Raw genomic sequence first — 22,571 nt, forward strand, 5'->3', positions numbered from 1 at the left:
GGCTGTGCTGGACAGGCTCTGGGAATCAGCCGTTCCCCGGCCATCAAACCAGCACGGGGACCCACCCCCAGCACTGCCGCAAGCAGCTGCCCCCGCAAATACTCACGATTAAACAGTGCCCAGCCCTTTCCTGTACTCATTGCACCTGTAGTGCTCTGCTAAGCGAGAGACGCCTGTAGTAACACCAACAAAATTCTCTGGATTTGTGCGGAAGCCACTCAGCTTCCTATTGCTATGCAAGGAGGGATAAACATCAGCTCATCCTTAGCAATGCGCTTATTTTTGCTCCCTAGCAAGGATGCTGTTGATTATGATGAGGTATTTTTGCAGAACAAAAATACTTTGGCAAATCACCCTATATTTTTCTAAAAAGTCGTTTCCAGTTTCACTCTACAGAAAAACATTAGCAGAAACCTCTCCAGGCTGTGGCTTCATGGTTTCCATTTCCTCTTGCAGAAGGCCTGGCCTTCCAAAAAAAAAAAAAAAAAAGAAAAAAAAAAAAGTAGTAACAGAGATACCTGCGTGTCCCACAGGCAGATTTGCCACTCGCTGGGTTGGGGTTCTGTGCCAGGCTGCAGGAAAAACCCCGGACCCTCAGTGGAGGGATCCTCAATGGACCCTCAATGCTGCCAGGGTGGGAGTCCACGCGTGCTGCCGGTATGTGCTTTGCCCAGGGTCAACCGGGGCCACCTCCCCACTGCAGCCCCTGGTGGGAACCAGAGAGTTGAGCGACTCCTTCATTCCGCTGCTTTTACAGACCTGGTGCATGTTTTTCGTGTGGTTTTGGATGCATCTCAGCACGTCTCGCTCAACACGTGAGGGAGGGCTGACGTTTCCCACTGAGCGGGTGTTGTAAAAGCAGCGGCGGATGTGCAGGGGGAAGCAGTGACTGCTTTTGGAAGACCTACAGCCTCAGTTTTTATACTGCTCTGTTATTTTATAGGATCGGCTAGGGGTGAGGGGGAAATGAAGATGATAAACCAAAAACGCACCCAAACAAGACTTTGCCTCGCCTTCGCTCCAGGGGCACCAGGAAGCCCCTTGGGAGCGCGGCAGCCCAGCACTGGCACAGAGCATCCCAGAGCATCCTGCATGGAGCCTCACTGCTGGCAGAAAGGGGAGCAGGAGCTGGCCCTCCAAAACTGACCCCAAGGCAAGCATGCCCCATGAGAGCCTTCTTTTAGGATGAACGCTAACGAAAGGGGAGCCCCGAGCATCCCGAACAGCTGCGGAACAGAGAGGGTGCCACCCCAGCCTGGCTTATTTCTGTTACAACCCTGCTAATATTTTATTCGTTAGGAGTCAACTGCAGCCAGCCCACAGGCAGGGGCTTCCTTTGAGGCTCAGCTGGCCAGGCTTCACGCTCAGATCACACACTCATCACTAGTGAGTTTTTTAGGCTTATTTTCCAAGTAACAGGAAATACAGAGCTTTTTCAAAGCAATCATTTATGCTTTTGTTTCAGGAGTAGCCCCAGGAGGAAAGAATAGGAGCGATCAGCTCGGACAACACAAAGCAACTCGCCATGACTTGGGTGCTGGATTTAGAGCTTTACCAAACTGGATTTCCTTTAATTCCCTGCTGCTAAGAGAACAAAAATAAAAATATTTCTGTTTGTGTTCTACAGGGCGGGGGGGGGGGAACCAGAAAAGACGACTTTTTTTATGAGCTATTGCTCAGGCAATTCACTAATGTAAACTCCTCAAAACGCGACAAGGGGCAAGCCCGGGTTCTCTGCCAGCCTCTTCACAGAGAGAGCCAGACGGCATCAGCGTAAGTGGAACTAAGGGAAATTATGAGAAATCAGGTCCAAGCCTTGCCCTGGTTGCACCCGGTTGCCAGCCAACCCCAAACAGAGCCTGTGAGCCACAGTCCTGTCCCCGGGGGGTGTTTTCCATCCGGCTCCCCCCCACGCAGCCCCAGCAGAGCCGCCTGCCCCCTGCCCATGGCACGGGCAGGCACGAGCTCCTGGCCACCGCTGCCGGAGCTGGGCAGGTCTCAGCAGTCAATAAGCTCATGTTGGGGGATGCTCTGCTCCCTCATCACCACTTCAACATCGCCCAGCTCCCGAGGACAGGGATGTAGTGGGCGAGCCTGATGTGGGGAAAGCACCCAAGAGCCCCGGTAACTGCTCGGCGTTCGGAGCAAAGAGCAGGAGGTGGGTATGTGCAGCATCTCCACCCACGGCAGCAATAAACCCATAAAGTGTTGATCTGTCGCCCAGCGCTCTCCTATGGGCTTAGCCACCGTTTCAAGAAGCTGTTGGCATGAGAGTGCTCAGAAACTGGCTGGGCACGTGAAACACAGCCCTGCCCTGCCGGCAGCCCACATCATAGAGTCATCTAGGTTGGAAGGGACCTTTAAGATCATCGAGTCCAGCCATTAACCTAACACTGCCAAAACCACCACTAAACCATGTTCCCAAGCACCGTGTCCAACCGTCTTTTAAATACTGCCGGGGAGGGCGATTCCACCACTTTCCTGGGCAGCCTGTTCAGCTCCATGGGAAGCCCCCGTGCGCGGAAGGGCAGCACGATCCCTGGCACGGCAGTCCACAGGCATTGGCTTTCACAAAGGGTTTGATGACAAGAGCATGGCTTTACCCAGGTAAAGTGGCTCTGATTTGACTTAATTCTTTAGCTTTTAAATCCAGGCTAGAATGTAAGATTTTTCAGAAACCCCCCAAAAAACTAGACAAAACCCACAGATGCTTTACAGCGTGTCTGCCGAGTCCTGCCCAGTCTTTCCAAATGCACAGCTCTCCCTTCATTAGAAGGCCATAAAAGCCAGTGGGCACATCAGAAACGGCGTGCACAAAGGGTTCCAGCAGCTGCATCCACGTTCAGGGGCTGAGGGCGTATTTGCATCCTCTAACACGATGCCAAAAGTTAAGTGGAAATTAAAAAAAAAAAAAAAAAAAAAAAAGAAAAGAAAAAGGGAAATCACCTGTCCTTGTGAGAGCCCTCCCCTCCCTCACTCAGTGGTGGGGTTTTACAGCCCCACACTCCTGCCCATTGCTCCCTGGTCACCAGAAGAGCCGCAGGGCAGCAGGTCCTACCAGTGGCCAGACCCTCTGGGAGGGGACACATAGCAGGTTCTGAATGCAAAACACCCAACAGAGCGATTAAACACTTGCTAGAACATGCCAGAAGAACAAGACAACCGTCCGCCCCTTTGCAGCGCTGACATCCTTGCAAGACCATCAAGGGCAGCCCGGGCCCATGAGACCCCCGCACACCACCCCCCCAGCACATCGCCCCAGTGGCAGGTGGAGGGGAAAGACCTCAATGCACAGGGGAACACGTAAAGCAGCACCTGGTGTCACAGCAGCATCCACTCCTGACAGAGCACTCGTAACCGCACCCGAGGGCTGGATTTCTGCGGGGTTTGCACACCCTTATTTTTCTGCCTGTTGATGATTTCTTGCCATTGGCATCTTCCTTTCCATTTCCTTATGTTTCCCCTTTCTCACTTTCTATTTGTGTTTTTCCCCCCACTGGGCATTCCCTTGAATGCTTCTTGTGATGCCCCGTTTCTGTTCCTGCTCCTTTCACCCTCCCTTCCTCCTCCTCCTCCTCCCAAGAAACCAATTCTCACTTTTCTTAAATGACTTCCTCCTTTCCTTCTCACTCATTCGTCTCCTCCTTTGCTTTGCTCCCCACGAACACTGGCTCCCTGGTGAGCTCTGTTGGCTGCAGCTTTTTACTTTCACCCACTAAGATAATCATAGAATCGTTAGAGTTGGAAGGGACCTTGAAGATCATCATCCCGTTCCCACCCCCCTGCCCTGGGCAGGGACACCTCCCACTAGACCAGGTTGCTCCAAGCCCCATCCAGCCTGGCCTTGGATATTCAGCCAGGCATTGGCCAAGAGAGTGTTTGTGTGCAAGTAATCAGAGACAGCATCTTCTCCTCCGGTATCCAGAAGGTCCTGGGCACATTTTAAGTTCAGTTTTCTCTCTTGTAACCCTCTCCTCTCATCTGGGATCAGGGTGGAGTTACAGAAGAGGCCCCATATTTAACGGCGTGCTGGCAGGAGCCATGGGCTGAGCCTGCTTTGGTAGCCCATGTCTGCTTGGGCAGAGGAAAATTGCTTTCCCACCCACTTGCCCAGGCAGCAGTGGGGGAACCCAGCAGAGAGTCCCTCAAGAAGCCACCACGGCATGGAGGTACAGCCAGGCACGGATGCTGCACCATGGATAACAGAAGTGAAAATGGTCAGGGACTTCCCCACCGTCGACTGTGATGGACAAAAAAAACCAAACCAAAACAAAAAAGCCAAAACTCTCCGAGCTGATCCATGACCTGGTCTCAGAGCAGGCCAACAGGTCCATGCCCTGTCCGCGTGGACAGCAGTAGGTCATCTCCACTAACCTGAACCTACATCCTACCATGAGCCCATCCCAGAACAGCTGCAGGCCCAGGCACCTGAGCGGTTTGGTTGGGTGATTGATTCCTCTTCAAAACACTGCTGGGAGAGAGACTGCAGATTCCTTCTCGGTGAGGTTTGGTAACCACTTTTGTGCTGGTCAGCTGCAGAGGTATGAGGATTGCACAAAGTCTGACAGACAAAACAAACTCCAGTGTGTATCAATGCATGAGAATGGGCTCCTGGTGGAAGGTTGGGGGGGCAGGGAGGGAGGAGGGCAGAAGATGATTTATAATAGTCTAATTGCGCTTGAAACAACTTGTACCCGGCTAGCTGAAGAAAAGGGAGCCCGAAGGAAACTGAGGAAAGAACGATCCTTAGGTCAACCTGACATTTGTTGTCCAGTCTATGGGAAAATATCCTCCTAAAAAACAGACTTTGTAGCCATAAGAGAAGAAAGAAAAAAATTAATGGAGAGGATGTTTTTGGTTGCCTTGATGTCAGCGTGGCAATGACACCGTGGACTGCCAGTAATGGAGAAACCTCAGCAGCAGCCAGAGGGGCTTCCTGTTTCCATAACCCAGTTCCCACAACCCGGCGAGAATCTCAGATTTACACATTAAAATAAAAAAAAAAAACCTCAAACACCAAGTTGTGTGCGCTGCTGGGGGTTTTGATACCAGGAAGCAAAAAGACTCATCGTGTGTTATGCTTTGTCAAAGCCCGGTTTTTCAAGTAGCCCATCGCGTGAGGTCTCAGCCCTCAGAGCCAGCAGCGTTGAATTCCCCTCCAGCAGAAGGAAACACTGGACCAGATGGTGACCACCCTGCCGTGACACTGACAACAACGTGTTCTCCTGGCCTTGTCTCGCCCTGCCTTTCCACAAAGTTGAAAAGAAAAAGGTTTTTTTCCAGGGCTGAGAAAAGAAAGGCTTTAGCAATCTATCGGAGAGCTGCAGCAGTCCTATGGGAGTCCCTGGGAGAGCCATCCAGCATGGATTCTTGCAGCCTGCTGCCAAGAAGTGTCTCACTATTGATTTAGGGTCTCCCTCATCACCACCACCACTTCTAAACCCCTCCCCCCCGCCGCCGCCACGTGCCAAGTTTGGAAATTATATAAACTGATTGTAACGTATGGACACCAGAAGCCAGGGAATGTAATCATGGGGCAGTGTAATCCTGGATATCAGGGGATTTATTTTTTTACCCCACAAGGAGGACATTGTGGGTGGTGGAGCAGGTCGCCCAGGAAGCTGTGCAGCCTCCACCCTTGCGAGTTTTCAAGAGCAAGCTCAGTGAAGCCCTGAACTACCTGGTCTGACCTCAGAGCTGACCCTGCTTTGAGCAGCAGGTTGGTCTAGACACCTCCTGAGGTTCCTTCCCACTTGAAGGACACCTCCAGAGGAACCTACCCACTACAATCACCCACTGCTTCCACATTTCTTGAAGCCACTTCCCCAAACACCTCCCGCGGAGCCGTCCCAACAGCTGCTACACCCAGAGGCAAGGTCTGCACAGCAGTTCTCAAGCAGCTGTAAGGGCAGGGGCACAGGGGGCATCTCCTGCTCCAAGATTGTTGTTCTCTGAAGAGATGTAGAAGCTTGGCAGCCCTGAACATCACTTGTACAAGATACAGAGGCCAAAGCAGACGCACAGCTGCGGTCTCTGCCAGGGCATTCTACAGCCCGGCCAGGCTGAAGCCAGCGTCAGGAGAGCAGTTGGGCAGTGGGCAGCGTGCCCGCACACGTAGGAAGAGCGGATGGGAATCACAATGCTCTGGCTGTCCTCACGCGACCTCTTGGGCAGCTGGCACTTAAATGTCTCCTTAAGGAACAGCTTCCTGACCTTCTGCCCAGCTCCCAAGTCAGCACACGCTCGAACTGTTCCTTCCTCCCAGCCACCAGGACGCCTTCATCCTGCTGCCCAGCACAGTTTGTTTCATGACAAAGCCCTCCATCATCACCTGCCGTGCCCAGGCACCACCAGTGACTGAAGCAGATGTGACCCCATCTTTCACTGTTGGGCAAGTCAGCGCTCAAACTGCTGCCTCCAGGAGCTGGAAACGTGACCCCGGCAGGGTCCCCATGTACAGGTGTAAGTTAGAGGAGCCCCCCGGGATGCCCATCGTACAGCCTGTGCTGCTGGAAACACTAAGCAGAGCCCAGAAGGTCCCTCTCGGCACATGCAGTTGTCACTGCCACCCCCACACCACCCACGAGTTGCGCTGATCGGCTTTTCCTAATGACACGGCTTTGCCCAAAGCATGTGTCATCACCTACAATTTCAATAACGACACACTGAGATCTTTATCACAAATATTCATTTTCAACTAGTTTCGCCTTCGAATTCTCGACGAGTGACGCCACCAAAAACAAGGCAAGAAAACACTGTTATTTATTTATACTGTGGCAAACCCCCAGACCCCGCAGGCAGCCGCCGCACAGCCCTGCGGATCCACGGATGGGGACGGATACTGCCCCAGAAACCTCGTGCATGGATACGGGCAAACGCTGAGTTCAATAACAACCAGCAAGGGGGAAGTGGGAGGGGTGGGAATTCTGGTGACAGGCATTTAAATAGACCGGCTGCGAGGGCTGCCTGAGGGTTTCGCTTCAGTTATATTTATGTAGGGTTTTTTTTTATAGAGATAAACACAATTGCAGCAGCCCTCCTGAGCGAGTGGGAGCATTGCTGTTAGCGAGGCTGGGATCAGGCCCGTTCTCTCCTGATGCTCCTCTTGGGGCAGCTCCGGAGCAGGATTTAATACAACAGCCGGTTTCTCAGTGTATTCTGCTCAGACGCCCCTTGAGCAACTGGTGCTATGGAAGGAGCTGAGACGATGCACGTAGGAGGCAATTAACAGCCTGCTGGGTGATTAGGGGCATGCTTTGTTCCCACTGGGCTCTGCCCCGATGCCCACACAGCTCCGTGGCTCCTGCCCAGGTCCTGCCCCACAGGCAGCCCCAGGGCAGGTTGGAAGCCAAAGAGTGATCCTCCACTAGCCCTGGGAGAGCAACAGATGGACTCCAGAGGGTTACTGATGCACGGCAAGGTGGCAACGTGCGGTGACACGGCACCTCTGCAAACCAGCCGTGCCAAATTTTCACCAGCACAAGCCTGTGACCGGCCGGGTTCCCAATGGCAGCAGCAACACAAATGACAGGGTCGGGGTTATGTGGGCACAAAGGGGACATCGGGTGCTGTGCCCCCCGGGCAGCACCACCCCAGTCCACGCCTGCTGAGCGGCTGCTGATTTGATAAGCCTTTGCGGGATGGTTTATACACTTGGAACAGGTTGGCATGGAAACAACATAAATATTTTCAAGAGGTTGTCACCAGCGTGTCACCAGAGCTGGTTATCGCCGATCCCCGCTGCCATTTCAACAAGAAAGCCCAAAGAGGTGAGAATTCAGGAAAACCATTGCGGGAGCATCAGCGGGCACAGGGCTGCGGGAGCAAACGGTTGGCAGCAAACCAGCAGCGAGGAGGACGAGGAGGAGGTCTCACAAGGCCAAAACCCCATTACGACATCCAAGGAAAAAGTACAGCCCATTTTCCCAGTGGTGGCTTAAGAAGGAAGGAAAGCCTCCCATCCCCGGCCCGAGGCTCGGTAGCCCCCAGCACGCCCTCCCCGACAGATGCGTTCCCCCACTCCCCTCAGCAGTCCCACCTCCCGAACGGATCCTGCTTATCCGAGGCTCAAAGCCTTTGGTGGGGGGAACCACTGAACGCAAAAGCCGCGAGAACGCCAACCCTTATTCAAAGTCTTTAAGTAAATCTGAAGTCTCCATTCTGAAGTAACTTCACATCCCAGTGTAAAGGCACTTCTAAAACACAGCCATAGGTGTAATGTAAAGGTCTCAGACAACCAGCCGGGGCTGCTGGGGCAGCTCCTGGCCCCAATCACTCCTCAAGATGCTGCCCCAAGCTCCCAGCAGGGACAGAGACAGGCACCAAGCACCCCCCGTGCCGTGGCCGGCAGCGCTGGTGCTGCGGGGCTCGGCGGGCAGCGCTCCCAGCCCGGTGTCTACAGGGCGTGCAAGCAACTAGAGAGGGTTTCCACCCCAGTTCCACTATGGCTGGGCCAAACTGGCACAAGAGCACACCACCGCCTCCCAGCAGCGGGGCTGCCAAGCTGCTACAGGAAAGCCCGGTTATCAGCAGGAAGAAGGGAAGGGCAAGCCAGAAGATTTAGCAGCTTTTAAAAGCAGACAACCTCAGCTGTGGAGAGCTTTACTTCATCAACAGCCACAACCCCTTCCTCCACAAACCACCTTACCTTTCCGAAGTCACCTCTTGGAGATGCAAGCTATAGCCAGGACCAGCTCCTCTACGTTGTACATCCCAGCTGGTAGCTCCCATCCCACCACAACCATTTCAAGCCAGACCCCCTCAAATTTGAGCTCTTCCCTGTGCTGCCAAGAGCCTCAGAAGAGATTGGGAGTTAACTGGAACCAGCTGCTTCCATCTTCCCCCTCTTCTTACCTACCAGCTGGTTTGATCTAGTGCAGGCAACGAGAAGCGACCCAGGGGGACAGAAACAAGCAGGAGCACTGGTGGGAGTAAATAATTCTCTCCCATGGCAAAACGTGTTTTTATTAGGCCCCAGAGAGAAAGCAGACACCGAGCAGGTTATCCCAAAAGCACAGCTCCACGCACAGCTGAAGAAGGTTTGCTGCTGAGCCACGGAACACCGGGTCAGAAGCTCCCTTCCCATCCCAGAGACCCACCAGACCTGCTCCTTGGGCTGGCAGAGGCACTGGGGCCACCTGAGCTTCCCGAACATCGGGCTAGCACTCCTCAGCCACACCTACGCTAATAAAACAGGTGTAGCTTTTATAATGAGATACGTAACACTTTGTGAAGATCCTAATGAGGACAGGGCATCTCGGGTACATCTAACTCGGGCTGCGTGTGGTCAGCAATTATAAAATTAATCTCACTGGGCTATAAACGATGTCACCTGCCATATAACTAAAATTTTGTCATGCTAGCCAGCCTGTTGCAATGCTGGTAAGGTTAGCAGGGACCTGAGCGTGCCTGTGACAAGCTCCTAATGACGCTGGTGGAACTAGCTCAGGAGACAGCCAGTAGGTGAGTTGGCTCCTGGGGTGGCCCAGTGGCTGGTGAGCACGTGGCATGGGCTCTGCCATGCCGTGGTGCTTCAGAGAAAACCCGACTGAGCTGAGAACACAAACTATGCCAAGGTTTGGAATGGAAGTCATTATTATTTGTAGCCCTGCTGAGAAGGACTTGCGGGTACTGGCAGGTAAAAAGCTGGACATGAGCCGGCAATGTGCGCTGGGAGCCCAGAAACCCATCCGCATCCTGGGCTGCATCCCCAGCAGCGTGGCCAGCAGGGTGAGGGGGGGATTCTGCCCCTCTGCTCCACTCTGGGGAGACCTCAGCTGGAGTGCTGCCTCCAGCTCTGGGGCCTCCAACACAAGAAGGACGTGGACCTGTTGGAGGGGGTCCAGAGGAGGCTACAAAGATGATCAGAGGCTGGAGCCCCTCTGCTGTGAGGACAGGCTGAGAGAGTTGGGGTTGTTCAGCCTGGAGAAGAGAAGGCTCCAGGGAGACCTTGGAGCCCCTTCCAGTCCCTAAAGGGGCTACAGGAGAGCTGGGGAGGGACTCTGGATCAGGGAGGGGAGTGATAGGACGAGGGGGAATGGTTTTAAACTGAAAGAGGGGAGATTTAGATGAGACATTAGGAAGGAATCCTTGACTGTGAGGGTGGTGAGCCCCTGGCCCAGGTTGCCCAGAGAAGCTGTGGCTGCCCCATCCCTGGAGGTGTTCAAGGCCAGGCTGGACGGGGCTCTGAGCAACCTGGTCTGGTGGGAGGTGTCCCTGCCCAGGGCAGGGGGGTGAAACTGGATGATCTTCAAGGTCCCTTCCAACCCAAACCATTCTATGATTCTATTTACTTAACTTTTACGGAATTTCAAATCATAGTTCTGGAATTACTCTGATCCCACTTTAGAGACTCATTTTCTTAAAGCGTAGTTAGATAAAAAACCTTAGTGCAATGGTTTCAGCTGTTCCACTGAAGTGTGCGCTGTAGCAGATGGGAGCCCCTCTGAACCTCCGTGGGCGCCAGCTCCGGCAAGCTTTGCCGTGAGCCCACGGTGTCACTGCTGGGGTCCCTCCTGTGGACTGCCAGGTCTCTCCGTGTAACGTCACCCCAGTACACGTTTCTGCTCTGTAATTCTGCACGACGCACTGTCCCTCTTCCCCCCTTTAAGATACAAATGCACAAACTTGCTCCAGGGTGCGTTCCAGCACACATTGTTTGGAAGATCCCAGCATCCCAAGCCACGCGGGAGCTGGGAATGACCGACCAGCCTATCGAATCAAAGAATCATTTTGGTTGGAAGAGACCTTTAAGATCATCAAGTCCGACCATTAACCTCACACTGCTAAGTTATCACTAAACCATGTCCCTCAGCACCACATCTACCCCTCTTATAAATACCCCCTGGGATGACGGCTAAACAACTCCCCTGGGCAGCCCATTCCAACACTTGACAACCCTTTTGGTTGACAACCCTTTTTCCTTATATCCAATATTCTACCATCTACCCCGGCTGGTTTGGGCCAGCTGCAAACATCGGCCACTGTTTTCTGTTACTTTTGCCATATTGCTGCTGAAGGTACTGGAGAGCACCAAGCCAAGCATAGCTGCCTGGAAAACACAAAAAATATCCCAATTAAACAAGGATTGGGTGTTGACAATTATTTTAATGTACCAATCATTTTTAAATTCACTTAACGTCAGCTTCACTAAGTGACATTAACACAGATTTTTCACCCTTGGTCAAACACCAAACCTCATCGAACCCAGGCTTTGTTTGGGGTTTCTTTTCCAAGAAATCCCAAAGTTACACCCCACCTTTAACTGGGGACGTCCGGCAGTGATGGGGACTGGTGGCACGTACCCGACTGTGCACGGGTTCAATGGCACAAACCTGGCCCTTGGCAGCTGGGTGCTGCCCCAGTGGCCTTCCCGTCCCCGCCACGGCCGCAAAAAGCGGTAAACTGGATGTCCCGTCAGCTGCTGGGAAGCTTTAAACCCTCATGGACTGCGAGCCAGACCAACCTCCTCCTAATTTTACTTAGGGCTGATTTTAGAAAACGATGTATTTATTTGTGCTGCCCTGTTTAATAACCCAAAGTATGAGCAGAATGTTAGTTTTGTAATCTCCCCCAGTCTTTCTCAAATACAGTAATAAAAAATAGTGGTTGGGAGAATCTCTTATTTAATATACCTGGGATGAAAATTATCCGGTTCTGGTTATCTAGAGATGGCCATCCGCAAGATTTCGAGATCAGGGCATAAGCAATTTTCTCTAGCCGCTCTAATACGCACAGAACGCAACTGAAATTATACACACACACACGCACATTTTTAAACATGAATATTTACTAACATAAATAAACAGTGTTTTATAACAAAAGGCACGGATTTTCAACTATAAACAATGGAAAAATATTTACAATTTGCACATACATAATCAAACAGCAAGTGCACAATTGGTCACTTCAGATCTTCTTTTCTATATTTTGAGATTTCCTTCCTTCCAAGCAGGTAATTGAATCAGTTCTGCAACGTCCACATTTCCCCCCCCCCCCCCAAAAAACTGCTACCAATGCCAGGTAAGAGACTTTATTAAAATGAGTAATTTAGCAGCACAAGTTTTCAAATGGAGACAGTGTTGCTAACTTCTTCATATTGGATAATAAAATAAGGGTAGCTCTGATCATCATTAAAAATGACAAAAATCTGAGGCTCAAAGTAATTGTCCACACAAGAGTCATAGAGGTCGCTGGTAATGCTGCCGGGGTTCACCGGGGGAGGTCTCCTCATGGTGTGGTTGCCCACCGTGTACCTTCCTGTCAGGACTTTGGCCAGGAACATGTAATGAACTCCTTTGGGTGACCTTTTGGAAAAATTATGGGAATAGCTTGCCTTTCTGGCAAAGTAACTGCCCTGTCCAAACATGGTGGCATGCTTCCCGCAGACGCGCGGGTCGAAGTTGTGCTTGCAGATTCCATCCACCACGTCCTGGGAGGTGCCATGGAACAAATGCCTTTCGTTCATTATCCTGTCAAGCCCGGTCATTTTTTTTGACATATATTCCTTTTTCCTGGAATAGAAAACGGAAAGTGAAGATGAGTATTCACTGCAGATCTGCAAGGGAAAAGCAGTTTTCATTACAGCTCTTAAAGTATCAGTATTATCCTCTGGAATAGTAGAGCTGTAAGAGAAGGTATGAAAACATTTCTGTACGGATAGCAGAGAGGGCTTTCCACTTTCAAATAAAGCTTTTGCGTGAAATAAGTGTGTTTTAAAGGTCCTGAGCTGACACTGCCGGAGGCAGAGCTCTCTCACCTGCACAGCAGCAAAGGCAAAGCAGCTGGACAAGCGCCTGCTTATCTTTGCCTGCATTCCACCTTGGATGCGGAAGGAAATCTTCCCCAGAGTGAAAACAAGGGCTGTGTAAAAATTAAACCCCACCACAGCCTCAGAAGAGGCCCCGGAGAGAAATTACTGGGACAGGGTGGGTGAAGATGCTCTGGACCAGCATTAAGTCAGTCTCTGCTCCCACAGCCCATCCCTCAACTTCTCCCGAGATTCTGCATTTCTCAAGAAGGGGGAGAGAATCCACAAATCTAATTTCATCTCCGTTACGAAGCGGTCAATGGATGGTAACTTTCAGACGCAGCATCTTTGGTTTGAATGGGACCGACTGACACAGGAGTTGTCTTTGCGAGACCACGGCACGACCCTGGGTCACCGTGTTCTGGGGAACCAAGGCACTGATGGCTATCTTCAACACGGAAATTATCTGATCAAAACAATTCCTCCTAGTTCGGCTTGAAAGTGAACCGAAAGATTTTTCAACTAGATATTTTAGATTTATCTTGACATTTCTGTGAAGATATATTTTACAGAAATTATCAGTAGATGGTATATTAAACCACTCACACGGGAAATTCCAGGGTAAGATATTTTTCAGCATTTTTCAGATAAAGTCGTTCAACTGAAGATGCTCCTTTTCTTCAGAAAAATCGGGACTTTATTATTCTACTTCATGATCAATTTCTATTTTGCAGCCCAAATTACATATTTTAAGGTATTTTTCCACTATTGTAAAAGAATGGCATTTGCATTATCTTACCTTTTGTATTTCTCCCAAAGAAACTGATTCTGGACTCTCAGAATTTTCAAAATTTTATATTTGGTCTCTGGCACAGTCTTGTGAAACAGGTTATAAATGGTTCTATAGCTTTTATCTTCCTTCAGAACAGGCACTTGGATGAAGTCCTGAGATGGATCCATACTAATCCAGGTTTCAGGATAGAAGTTTGGAGAGGTAACAGCAGCGGGAGATAAGACGTGTGAGGAAGCTGGTTCGGCCGATGGGGAGGGTACTGGAGAGTTGCCACCTAAGGTCCTAGACGGGGAAGGAGAAAAAGGTTGTGCTTAAACATTCACAAACAGAAAAGCTTTGAATCACATTTATTTCATCGCCAACATATCTTAAGCAATTGCTGCTCTTCAGTTCTGTCACAATTTACGTATCTTTAATGCTTGTTTAAAACAAACATGCCAGCTATTGCTGCTATTTTAATAACTCCTCCGTCCACAGAAACCAATACAAGCTTGGCTTTCAGGGATGCTGCTCCACCTAGGGAAATCTTACTGCTTGGTGGTGTTTAAAAGCCTGCCATCATCATCATTATTGACATTCTGGGGTGGGGTTATAAACTACAGACAGGCAGAACGCTACCAAATACAATTATTTTGTACGTTGGCTATAAAGTATTAGTGAATTTAACATAGCAAATAGGACATACAGAATAAGAAAACATTAATACTGTGGCAACATTTGACCTAATTTCCTTAGAATACAATACAAGGAGTAGAAACGTATACTTTCTTGTACAGTATGAATAAGGAATAACCCCAACTAATAACATTTTATAGGCAAAACTCGCCGTTACTTCACTGCCTTATGTAGAAGAGGAGATGCTATGTTTCCAGTACTACCCAGCATCGTGCTGAGGAAGGCTCTCTTCTTTCCATTTGCACAGGCCAGATGTAGATTTGCATTTGCAGTTGCTTATTTCCATGCGACAGCCCAGCCCCTCCTGTTAGGAATGCTGCCAGGGACGGAGTCAGGAAGGGGTGAAGGAAAGTCTGTAACGGCCGTGGCAGGAAAGCAGCAGGGATGCCAGAAAAAAGAACAGACACCAGTAAAATCCAGTTAAGGACACCAACTCTGGTGTGGCAAGACTTAGTTCTCAATAAATACCTGCACCTCTGCGGAATTTTTCACACTCTTGAAGCTGCTAAATTTAGATAGTGAGTGTGGCATTTGTGGCTTATGTTCACCTGATTATAATCTGAACGAGCAAGCCTTACCCAGCTGAATAATCCTTACTTATTGGAGTCTCCCTCTTACGTCAAGGAAAATACTTGGAACGTGTAAAGCTTGCAGGCTCGGGCTCTGGTTTTCACAGCTCTTCAGCTCCTGCAAGCTGGTGAGGCTCCCTTTCAGTTGCAAAAATATAGGGAACTATCTCAACATTTCACCAGATGAGTATTTTACCCAAGTATTTTTATAGGAAAAGCTGCTATTGACTCCAGGACCCTCCCACAGTGAATGCACGCGGGTAAGGTGCACTCAGAAGACGGAGGTACCCACATCTGGCTGGAAAGACCCAAGGTGAATCTTGTCTCTAAACCCCACAAATGACCTTAAATTAAATTTCATTAAATTGAAGTTTAATGAACATTAAAGTTCATTAAATTTCTCAGGTCACTTGTGTTCTGATAATGTGTCACTGCCAAAGCACAAGGAGGAAACCTGTTCTGCCTAGGAGGAAATGGGGAAAGTGAATCCTTTGTCTATTCGTCTCCGGCAAGCTGAGGTTTGACAACATCCAAGGCCAAATCCTGCCTCCCTGCACATACGTAGCTGGATTTCGCACAGACGAGCGACAGGCAAACTAGGTTTATAAAAAGAAAGTTTACTGGGGAGCAAACAAACTCTCCAAGCTTTGCGAAAAGCAAAGCCATTTTCTCCCGAGTGACTCTTCAGGAATGAATCTTCTTTTGTTCCCGCGTGACGCTGCCTGAAGGGCCGCGGACCTGTGACATCTGTGCCCGGCCGGTCAGCTCTTGAGGCACACCAAAACACAGTCACACAGCAGCTGCCCATTGTCCCTGCTCCTTAGCCTGCATTTCTCTGCAGAGCCAACATAATTACCTCGAGAAATAAGAATTCTACTGCTATTCACGTCTTACCTACCGAAATGTCGATTAAGGCTGCTTTTCAGAATACTTAATGCTAGTGATATATATGAGCCTGAAAGAACCACGTGGGATTTTTTTGTGTGACCCAGAAATAATTTCATGTGATTTCCTAATTGCAGGTTGAGTCTTTCAGGTTTAGAAAAAAAAAAAATTGGGGGGAAAAAAGGTCTATTTTTACATTGACACATTTGATTCGGATCAGAGAGACAGTAAAGTGTAACCGCACTCACACTTTTCAGAGCAGAGATACTCCTTAAAAACGTGTTCATGTGGCTTTCACCTGCTCTTCAAAGCTAAAAAGGGACCTCACTTTATTTGTATGGATTTGACTCAACTCAAAATTCTTCTCACTGTTTATTAATAGTTTAACAGAAACCCAGAAGACAGATTTTTCTAAGAATGATTATTAAAATAGCAGTCTGCGATATTACAGTGTCCATTTAATAATATTTTTTTCCCCCTCCTAAAATCAACAGGTAAAATATATTACTGTCGAACCTCATTCATTCACACTTGGACTGGAAGACCAAGCACAGATTAACAATAAGTTATGGATTAATGAGTAAGACATCCAACACAATAAAAATAACTGCAATCCTCTGGTGTACTTTGCTCATTTCTTCTGATTAGCGTAAATTATTTGTAAGCATTTATTATACAAGGGAAGCCATTAAAAAGTCAACATTTGTCAACCACCATCACCCACTTCCCACGGTTTCTATTCAAGTATTCTTTCCCAATTTTATACCCAATTTAAGGTATAATTGGGGGGGGGCACAAATAAAACATCTCAGGTAGCGTTGTGTGGTAAGTGGAGGCAAATACTGACTTCTTCAGGATAGCTCCCACAAATATTTAAAATACCCTTTTGTTCCCCGCTAAGAATTGGTGGATTTCTAAGTAAGCATTCCGAGGTGTTTAGGCAAAGAAAATAAACAGAACAACAGACATTTCAGAGCTTATTTTATAGATTTGGTAGATGGCACAAATACTCAGGGTCAAGCCCTCATGAGTGTAGAACCCTCAAGAGTCCACTAAAATTAGTGGGAATTGCATAATTTTAGCATATCTCGAAATTATAGACTTACACTGTAGTAAAAAAGTCACTGGTAGCAAAACATCAGGAGAATACCCAAAATCCTTATTTGTCATTACGATGATAATCAGAATTGCTATAAACAGCAAGTCCATGCTCGGTCTTTTTACCCACATCCTCCCTCTTTAATAATTCGGGTTTCCTTCCTGTAAAACTATCTAAAAATGTTTTTAACAACCACGTGTTTTGAGGCTCTGACCAAATTCATGTTCACCTCGCAATTAGAAGCGGTAACGACTCTGCAAGATAATGAGCATTCTAGCCCTACTGCAGCAGTTAAAGCTCCTTTGAAGGGCCCAGCATGCCAAGCTGCCAGTCAGACTAACGACTTCCACCCCTTTGCTAACAGGACAATGTGTTCCTAACTGCTGAACTCTGACAATCATATTTCCAGCTGTGCTGGTGAGATCACAAAAATGGCATTTTTATGAGATGTAATCAAAAATGACTACAATGCAACACCTTCCTCACTCTGCCTTTGATGGGCGAGCGTGTTCACTCCCAGTTGAGACGACAATAAAAAACAAGGCATGCGTTAATTGTGCTTGAAAATTATAAAGTGTTTTTGAATGCTCATTTTTACGGGACCTAGAACTGATAGCCTGGCAATCACTATAGCCGGTGAGATGCTGAAAGCTGGACGATACTTTGGCAAACTTGAAGGACATCTGTGCTTCTGATGTTCTGCAATCCACAAGGTACATTCTAACCTTTAAATAACAAACAGAGCCCAGCAGTAAGGACTTCCTCAGATGATATTTATCTTGAAAAATGACAAGCGAGAGCTGGCAATATGACTGACATTTTGTATTATTTCTTCTGATTTTTCTACCCAGTGATGCCTATTTCCTTGCCACATCATAAGGAATGCAATTCTCACGGACAGAACAACATGAAGAACAAATGCAAAGTTTCTATTTTGCTGCGATACGTACTGTAAAAACGGCATCAGCACAACGCATGAGCGAAGAAGGGGTCTCCTCTTGATTTCTCTTCTGAAACATGCATTTTGCTGGAATCCATCTTTGATGTTTAAGATATACTGATTGTGCCAGGTAACAAACCGAACCTCTTTCAGACCCCGGCAGCTGGCTTCTTCTATCAATCTTACAACAGGCTGTTTCAAGAAAATTAAAACAAAAACATACACGTGAAAAATGACATCCTTAAAAATTAATATTTTTGCCAGAGACCTCAAAGAATCCCTCTCTCTATTCCCTTCCCCTCTCCTCTCTTTCCCCTGCTCTGAGGCACAAGTACAATTAGATCACTAAAAAATGTTCCCTTACCTGTTTGTAAGATGTGCCACAAGGCAGGTTTCACAGCTTCCCTCTGTAATTGGTGCTGGTGCTATTGTATTTTCACATGTCCAGTGTCATTCCCAATATCTAACCTAAAACTCCCTTGACACAAATTAATTATTGCCTTTGCTCACTGCATGTGAAAAGCAGAAGTGCGCTGCAGAACAATCTTTTATATATAAATATATTCTTCATAACTTTTTTTTTTCCCTTTTCTACTCTAGAGAAACCCAGTTCTTTTCTCCTCCCAGGCCAAACGTCCTAAACTTCGTGGTTTTGTGGTGCCTTCTTCCAGACTCTGTCCAGTTCTTGCATTATTTTTTTTTTTCATTTGGAAAACCCCAAACTATATACAGTGCTCTGCCTTAAGCTTCCCACCACATGAAAAAAGCCTGACGCATGAAAAAAGATGAACGTGATCTGGTTTACACTGGTGGAAGTATTTCTGCTACTGCCAAAATTGTAAAACACTGATGAGGTTTTATTCAAAATATGATGTACAGCTCCGGTCAGCCAAAGATGAGCTCTTAACTACCACAGGTATTTACAAGGCTTGCTGGAGAGCTTACTTGAAGAAACAGAAATATTCTGGTTTTGTCTAGCACAATCCTGGTTGACAGTGGATGTGACTGCTGTGCCTATCACTGAGGTGAAAACCTGGCATGGAAAAACGTCGCTGTTAAAGACCAAAGGGCAGCGGTGACACTGGAATGAGTGTGAATAAGCCATGGATGAACAGCTTTAAAGTAGATGTTTAGGAAGGGGTCCCTAAGGAGCAGGGCTGGCAGCTGTGGGCCCGTCTGGCTGCAGCACTGTGCATTGCAGCCTCCCAGGCAGCAAGGAGCCGGATCCAGCGGCTCTGGAGGCTCACATCCTGCCTTGCGGTATCTTTGGGAATGGGTAAATAAATTAAAAACTGCAAAGATAAATGGTAGTGGCGTTTAAAAGGCTGCAGAAAGCTGTCCCCCCCATCTTAAATTTGGATTTATAAGGATTAGAAAGGACTTTCTTGGTACTGACATGGGCCAATTTACTTTCAAATTTGACAATTCGGTCAGCTGCTGTCTCTCTGATGTTTCCAGGGAAAATTCAAGGTGCAGTCCAGCAGAGCAGAGTTCTCCTTTTATTGCCTTTTCAGTTCAGCACCGACCTTCTTGATCATCTTCCTCAGCAATAAGTCTAAGTAACTTTCCTGAATCGTAGAATGGTTAGAGCTGGAAGGGACCTTAAAGACCATCTAGTTCCAACCCCTGCCATGGGCAGGGATGCCTCCCACTAGACCAGGTTGTTTGAAGAGGAAACAGACTAAAAACGTATGTGTAGTTTATAGTATCTACTGTACACAGAGTTTTGGGTTACAAGCCAAAAGCAGGATTCTGTGACATGTGAAATACCTCCGAGTATTCTCTCCAGCCAAAGTGGTCCCTGCAGAAGTATTTCCAGACGGTGTAGTAGTTGGAGCTGGAGCTGGGGCAGGAAGGTGTGGACAGCCGCCGCATTTGGTCAAACTCAACAGTTTCATATAATTTCATAACATTCAAATCCACCCAAAACTCATGTCCCCTGGAAAGAACAAGAAAAACAAGGAATTCTCACCTTTTGTAATCCATTAAAAAGAGCATTTAGAGGTACCAAAACAGGCAGTCAGAACTACAACAGTTGGCATAGTCCTCCTGAGCGAGACCCTTGGTCTGGCTGTCCTCATGTCACCCGGTGACCAAGAGGATGTCCCCTGAGCTTGAAGTAGGCACAACACAGGAGCAAGTGCAAAGAACTGTGAGGGCAAAGGAACTCTTCAATGGTTTCCATGGACAGTGGTGGAAAAAACATGGGCTTTAGCACAGCAAGACAAAAACCCAAACCCAGCAGTCTTCCTAGTCCAGTGGTATTTATTCAGTATGCATGAATGGTACAAAAATCAATATACGTATCCTTGACATTTTGAGCATACTAAGTAAATACAACACACAACCAGACTGATGAAGCAGCCACATACTATTCAAAAGGTTATTCTTGTGAAAGTTAGTGCTTTGGGGAAGAAAAGAAAATGTAAATGGCTCCAGATGAGGAGCATCTGCTGCCAATCCACCAGAGAGTTCGAGTATCTTTCACCACGTGCAGCAGAAGAGAACTAGGAAAATATGAAAAGGAAACATAATTTCACAATTATGGAGCCTACACTGAGGAATATTGCCTTTTTTTTGGAGTAGCTATATTGCTGCTACAAAAATCAACGCCAGTATGCAACTCCACGTAAAGTGACTGGTGCTTTCAAAAGGACCTAACGACAACAGGGCGCTACAAATTAAGAACCAGAGTACACCCTTTATCGAAAGGAGAAAATAGAAGTGCATTTCCTCTACACTTTACAAAGCCACATTTAACAGTGACTGTGAAATGCCTCAGCAAACAGCTTCTAATGCTGCTTCATTAGTCAATGTTGAGAGAGAGGCATCAACTTAAAGAACATTCTCAAGTAGAGCACGGAGTTCTAAAGCTCTGCTGATCACAGGACAATCGCTGGTTTATTAGCAATCAAGAACTTAAGAAATTTATGGAAATTGGAAAAAATGACAGTAATATTCATTCCCTTAAAAAAACATTTTTTTACAACCAGGATTAACATATTTCCAAAATACTGCTGTTTACATAATTAGTTTTCTACTTTTATAATCTCTTTACAAGTTGTCAGCTTACTGGTATTCATTAACAGTTACTAATCTTTGGCAACTGGAAATGCAGCTTTTGAGACTATATAAAATATTTTCTTTGAATTCTTAAGAGTAAACATAAATCAAGCTGATACTTGAAAACTACAGTTTATTTTCAAAACTTGGCACACTAATACCATAGAGATCACAGCGCTGTGTATGAAATTTGCCATATGCAGTGACAGCCATTCTAAACATCTCTATGATTTTATGAATACAGATTTGCTTGAGAATGGCTGCAGTTTTGCTAGCTATTTCACACTCTTACGGGTACAGTTGCTGAAGAATTTCCTTATGCTACTTTCACAGAAAACTACTGAAGAGTTCTCACTTTAAAAAATGACGATCAGCTGGAATGATCCTTCATTTCCCAATAGGAGGTACAGGTGCGTAGCTGTTCTTAGTGTTTATCATCATCAATTAATTGCACTTGGGTCTGTGAAGTGCTAAGCACTGCTTGAAGTATTAAGTGCTAATTAAGTATTATTCCCTGACATAGACAAAAGGATGATGTATCTGTTCCTACACGCTCACCATCAGGAGATCTGACCCACTGCTCTTTGGGTAAATTTAGATTGCTCTCTTTGTTTTCATTCAATAGGCTTTCATATAGACTTAAAGACACAGAATAGTCCCAAAAGGCAAATAAAATACCTTAAAAATGCAACTCCATGAGCTACTTTTAAAATTATTTGGACACAAAAGCATTCTTTTTGCAGCCCCTCCAGCCCAAGCCCCAGTCAGCACGGGTTTTGTCCGACCCATTTTGGGGACGATTCCCCCCAAGGGCAGCTGTCCCTGTCCCTGCCTACAGCAGGGATAACTCCAGCCAGCTTTCTGCCCTTTTACGCCAAGAACTTCCTACCCAAAAAAGAACATCTTGCCAGCTCCCTGCACATGCATCTCTAAAAACCGTCATAGAGCCCCACTAATTAAGATGAAAATATTGTCAAGACGACGTTATCACACCAAATCTGTCGAAGGTTTAACAGTGTGTTCCCTACTTGCGTCAACGGCATACAAAATCATTACGGTTAGAAGATGAGTACAGGAGGAACCCAGCTATTCTGCGTAGGAGGTGTCTTCTAATAACCCGTGTCTTCCCACTGGCGCTGCAGCCCACCGCGAGGAGCTGGATATACTAATTAAAGCTGACATTCTGCATCAGGGACTGGTGCGGGGCACCCACGCGACTCCAGGAAACGCATATAACAATAGCCCGGCAAGACAAACGTCAGAGAGACGACAGATCTAGCCAGAAGGAAAACTAGCATGAACCAAAATAAATGACCAGTACCAAGGGACTGAAATTAAATGTAGAGCTTGAAAAAATACACACACTTTCCGGAGTGAAAAAAATAATAACAGATCACCCCACCTTCCTGGTATGTAGTCATTTTGTTCCATAACAACAGGCTATAATCTACTTTATTTGAAAACAATGTGTGAAATCATGAGGAAACCATCTCTCTGAAATACCAAGCTGTGTTATTATTTATAGTATTTGCAGGCAGCACCATGAACATGATTTTTTTGAGTTAATTTAATCATTAATATATTTTTACTGCTGTTTTAGGGACATTTGCTTTTTCTTATCAAAACCTAGTCTTACAATTCCGAATTTTGGTGCCTATTAAATCTGTTATTTTTGAGAAAAGTGTGTTTAGCAATTTATACTGTTTATATTACCCTTTTGGGGTGAGGAGTTGACTCACTGTTTTGGGGTTATGTTGCACTTACAAACCCAAGTCCTGAATCAAGATCCCCAGATACCG

At 47.2% G+C, this 22,571-nt stretch overlaps 1 protein-coding gene across 8 annotated transcripts in view; it reads right to left on the minus strand.

The window, feature by feature from the left end:
* Nucleotides 1-11,774: 11,774 nt before the first annotated feature.
* Nucleotides 11,775-22,571, minus strand: part of TIPARP (TCDD inducible poly(ADP-ribose) polymerase) — a 40,804-nt gene continuing 30,007 nt past the window's right edge. For all 8 annotated transcript variants that reach the window (XM_054205119.1, XM_054205118.1, XM_054205117.1 and 5 more), the window contains 4 exons: nucleotides 19,480-19,648; nucleotides 17,720-17,901; nucleotides 13,548-13,823; nucleotides 11,775-12,512 (listed from right to left, as the gene is read on the minus strand). In XM_054205119.1, the coding sequence (XP_054061094.1) occupies nucleotides 12,065-12,512; nucleotides 13,548-13,823; nucleotides 17,720-17,901; nucleotides 19,480-19,648 (1,075 nt within the window). In that variant the 3' untranslated portion in view covers nucleotides 11,775-12,064. The remainder of the gene's footprint in view (nucleotides 12,513-13,547; nucleotides 13,824-17,719; nucleotides 17,902-19,479; nucleotides 19,649-22,571) is intronic.

Source organism: Rissa tridactyla, chromosome 6, assembly GCF_028500815.1.
Source record: "Rissa tridactyla isolate bRisTri1 chromosome 6, bRisTri1.patW.cur.20221130, whole genome shotgun sequence".
Classification (NCBI taxonomy): Eukaryota; Metazoa; Chordata; class Aves; order Charadriiformes; family Laridae; genus Rissa; species Rissa tridactyla.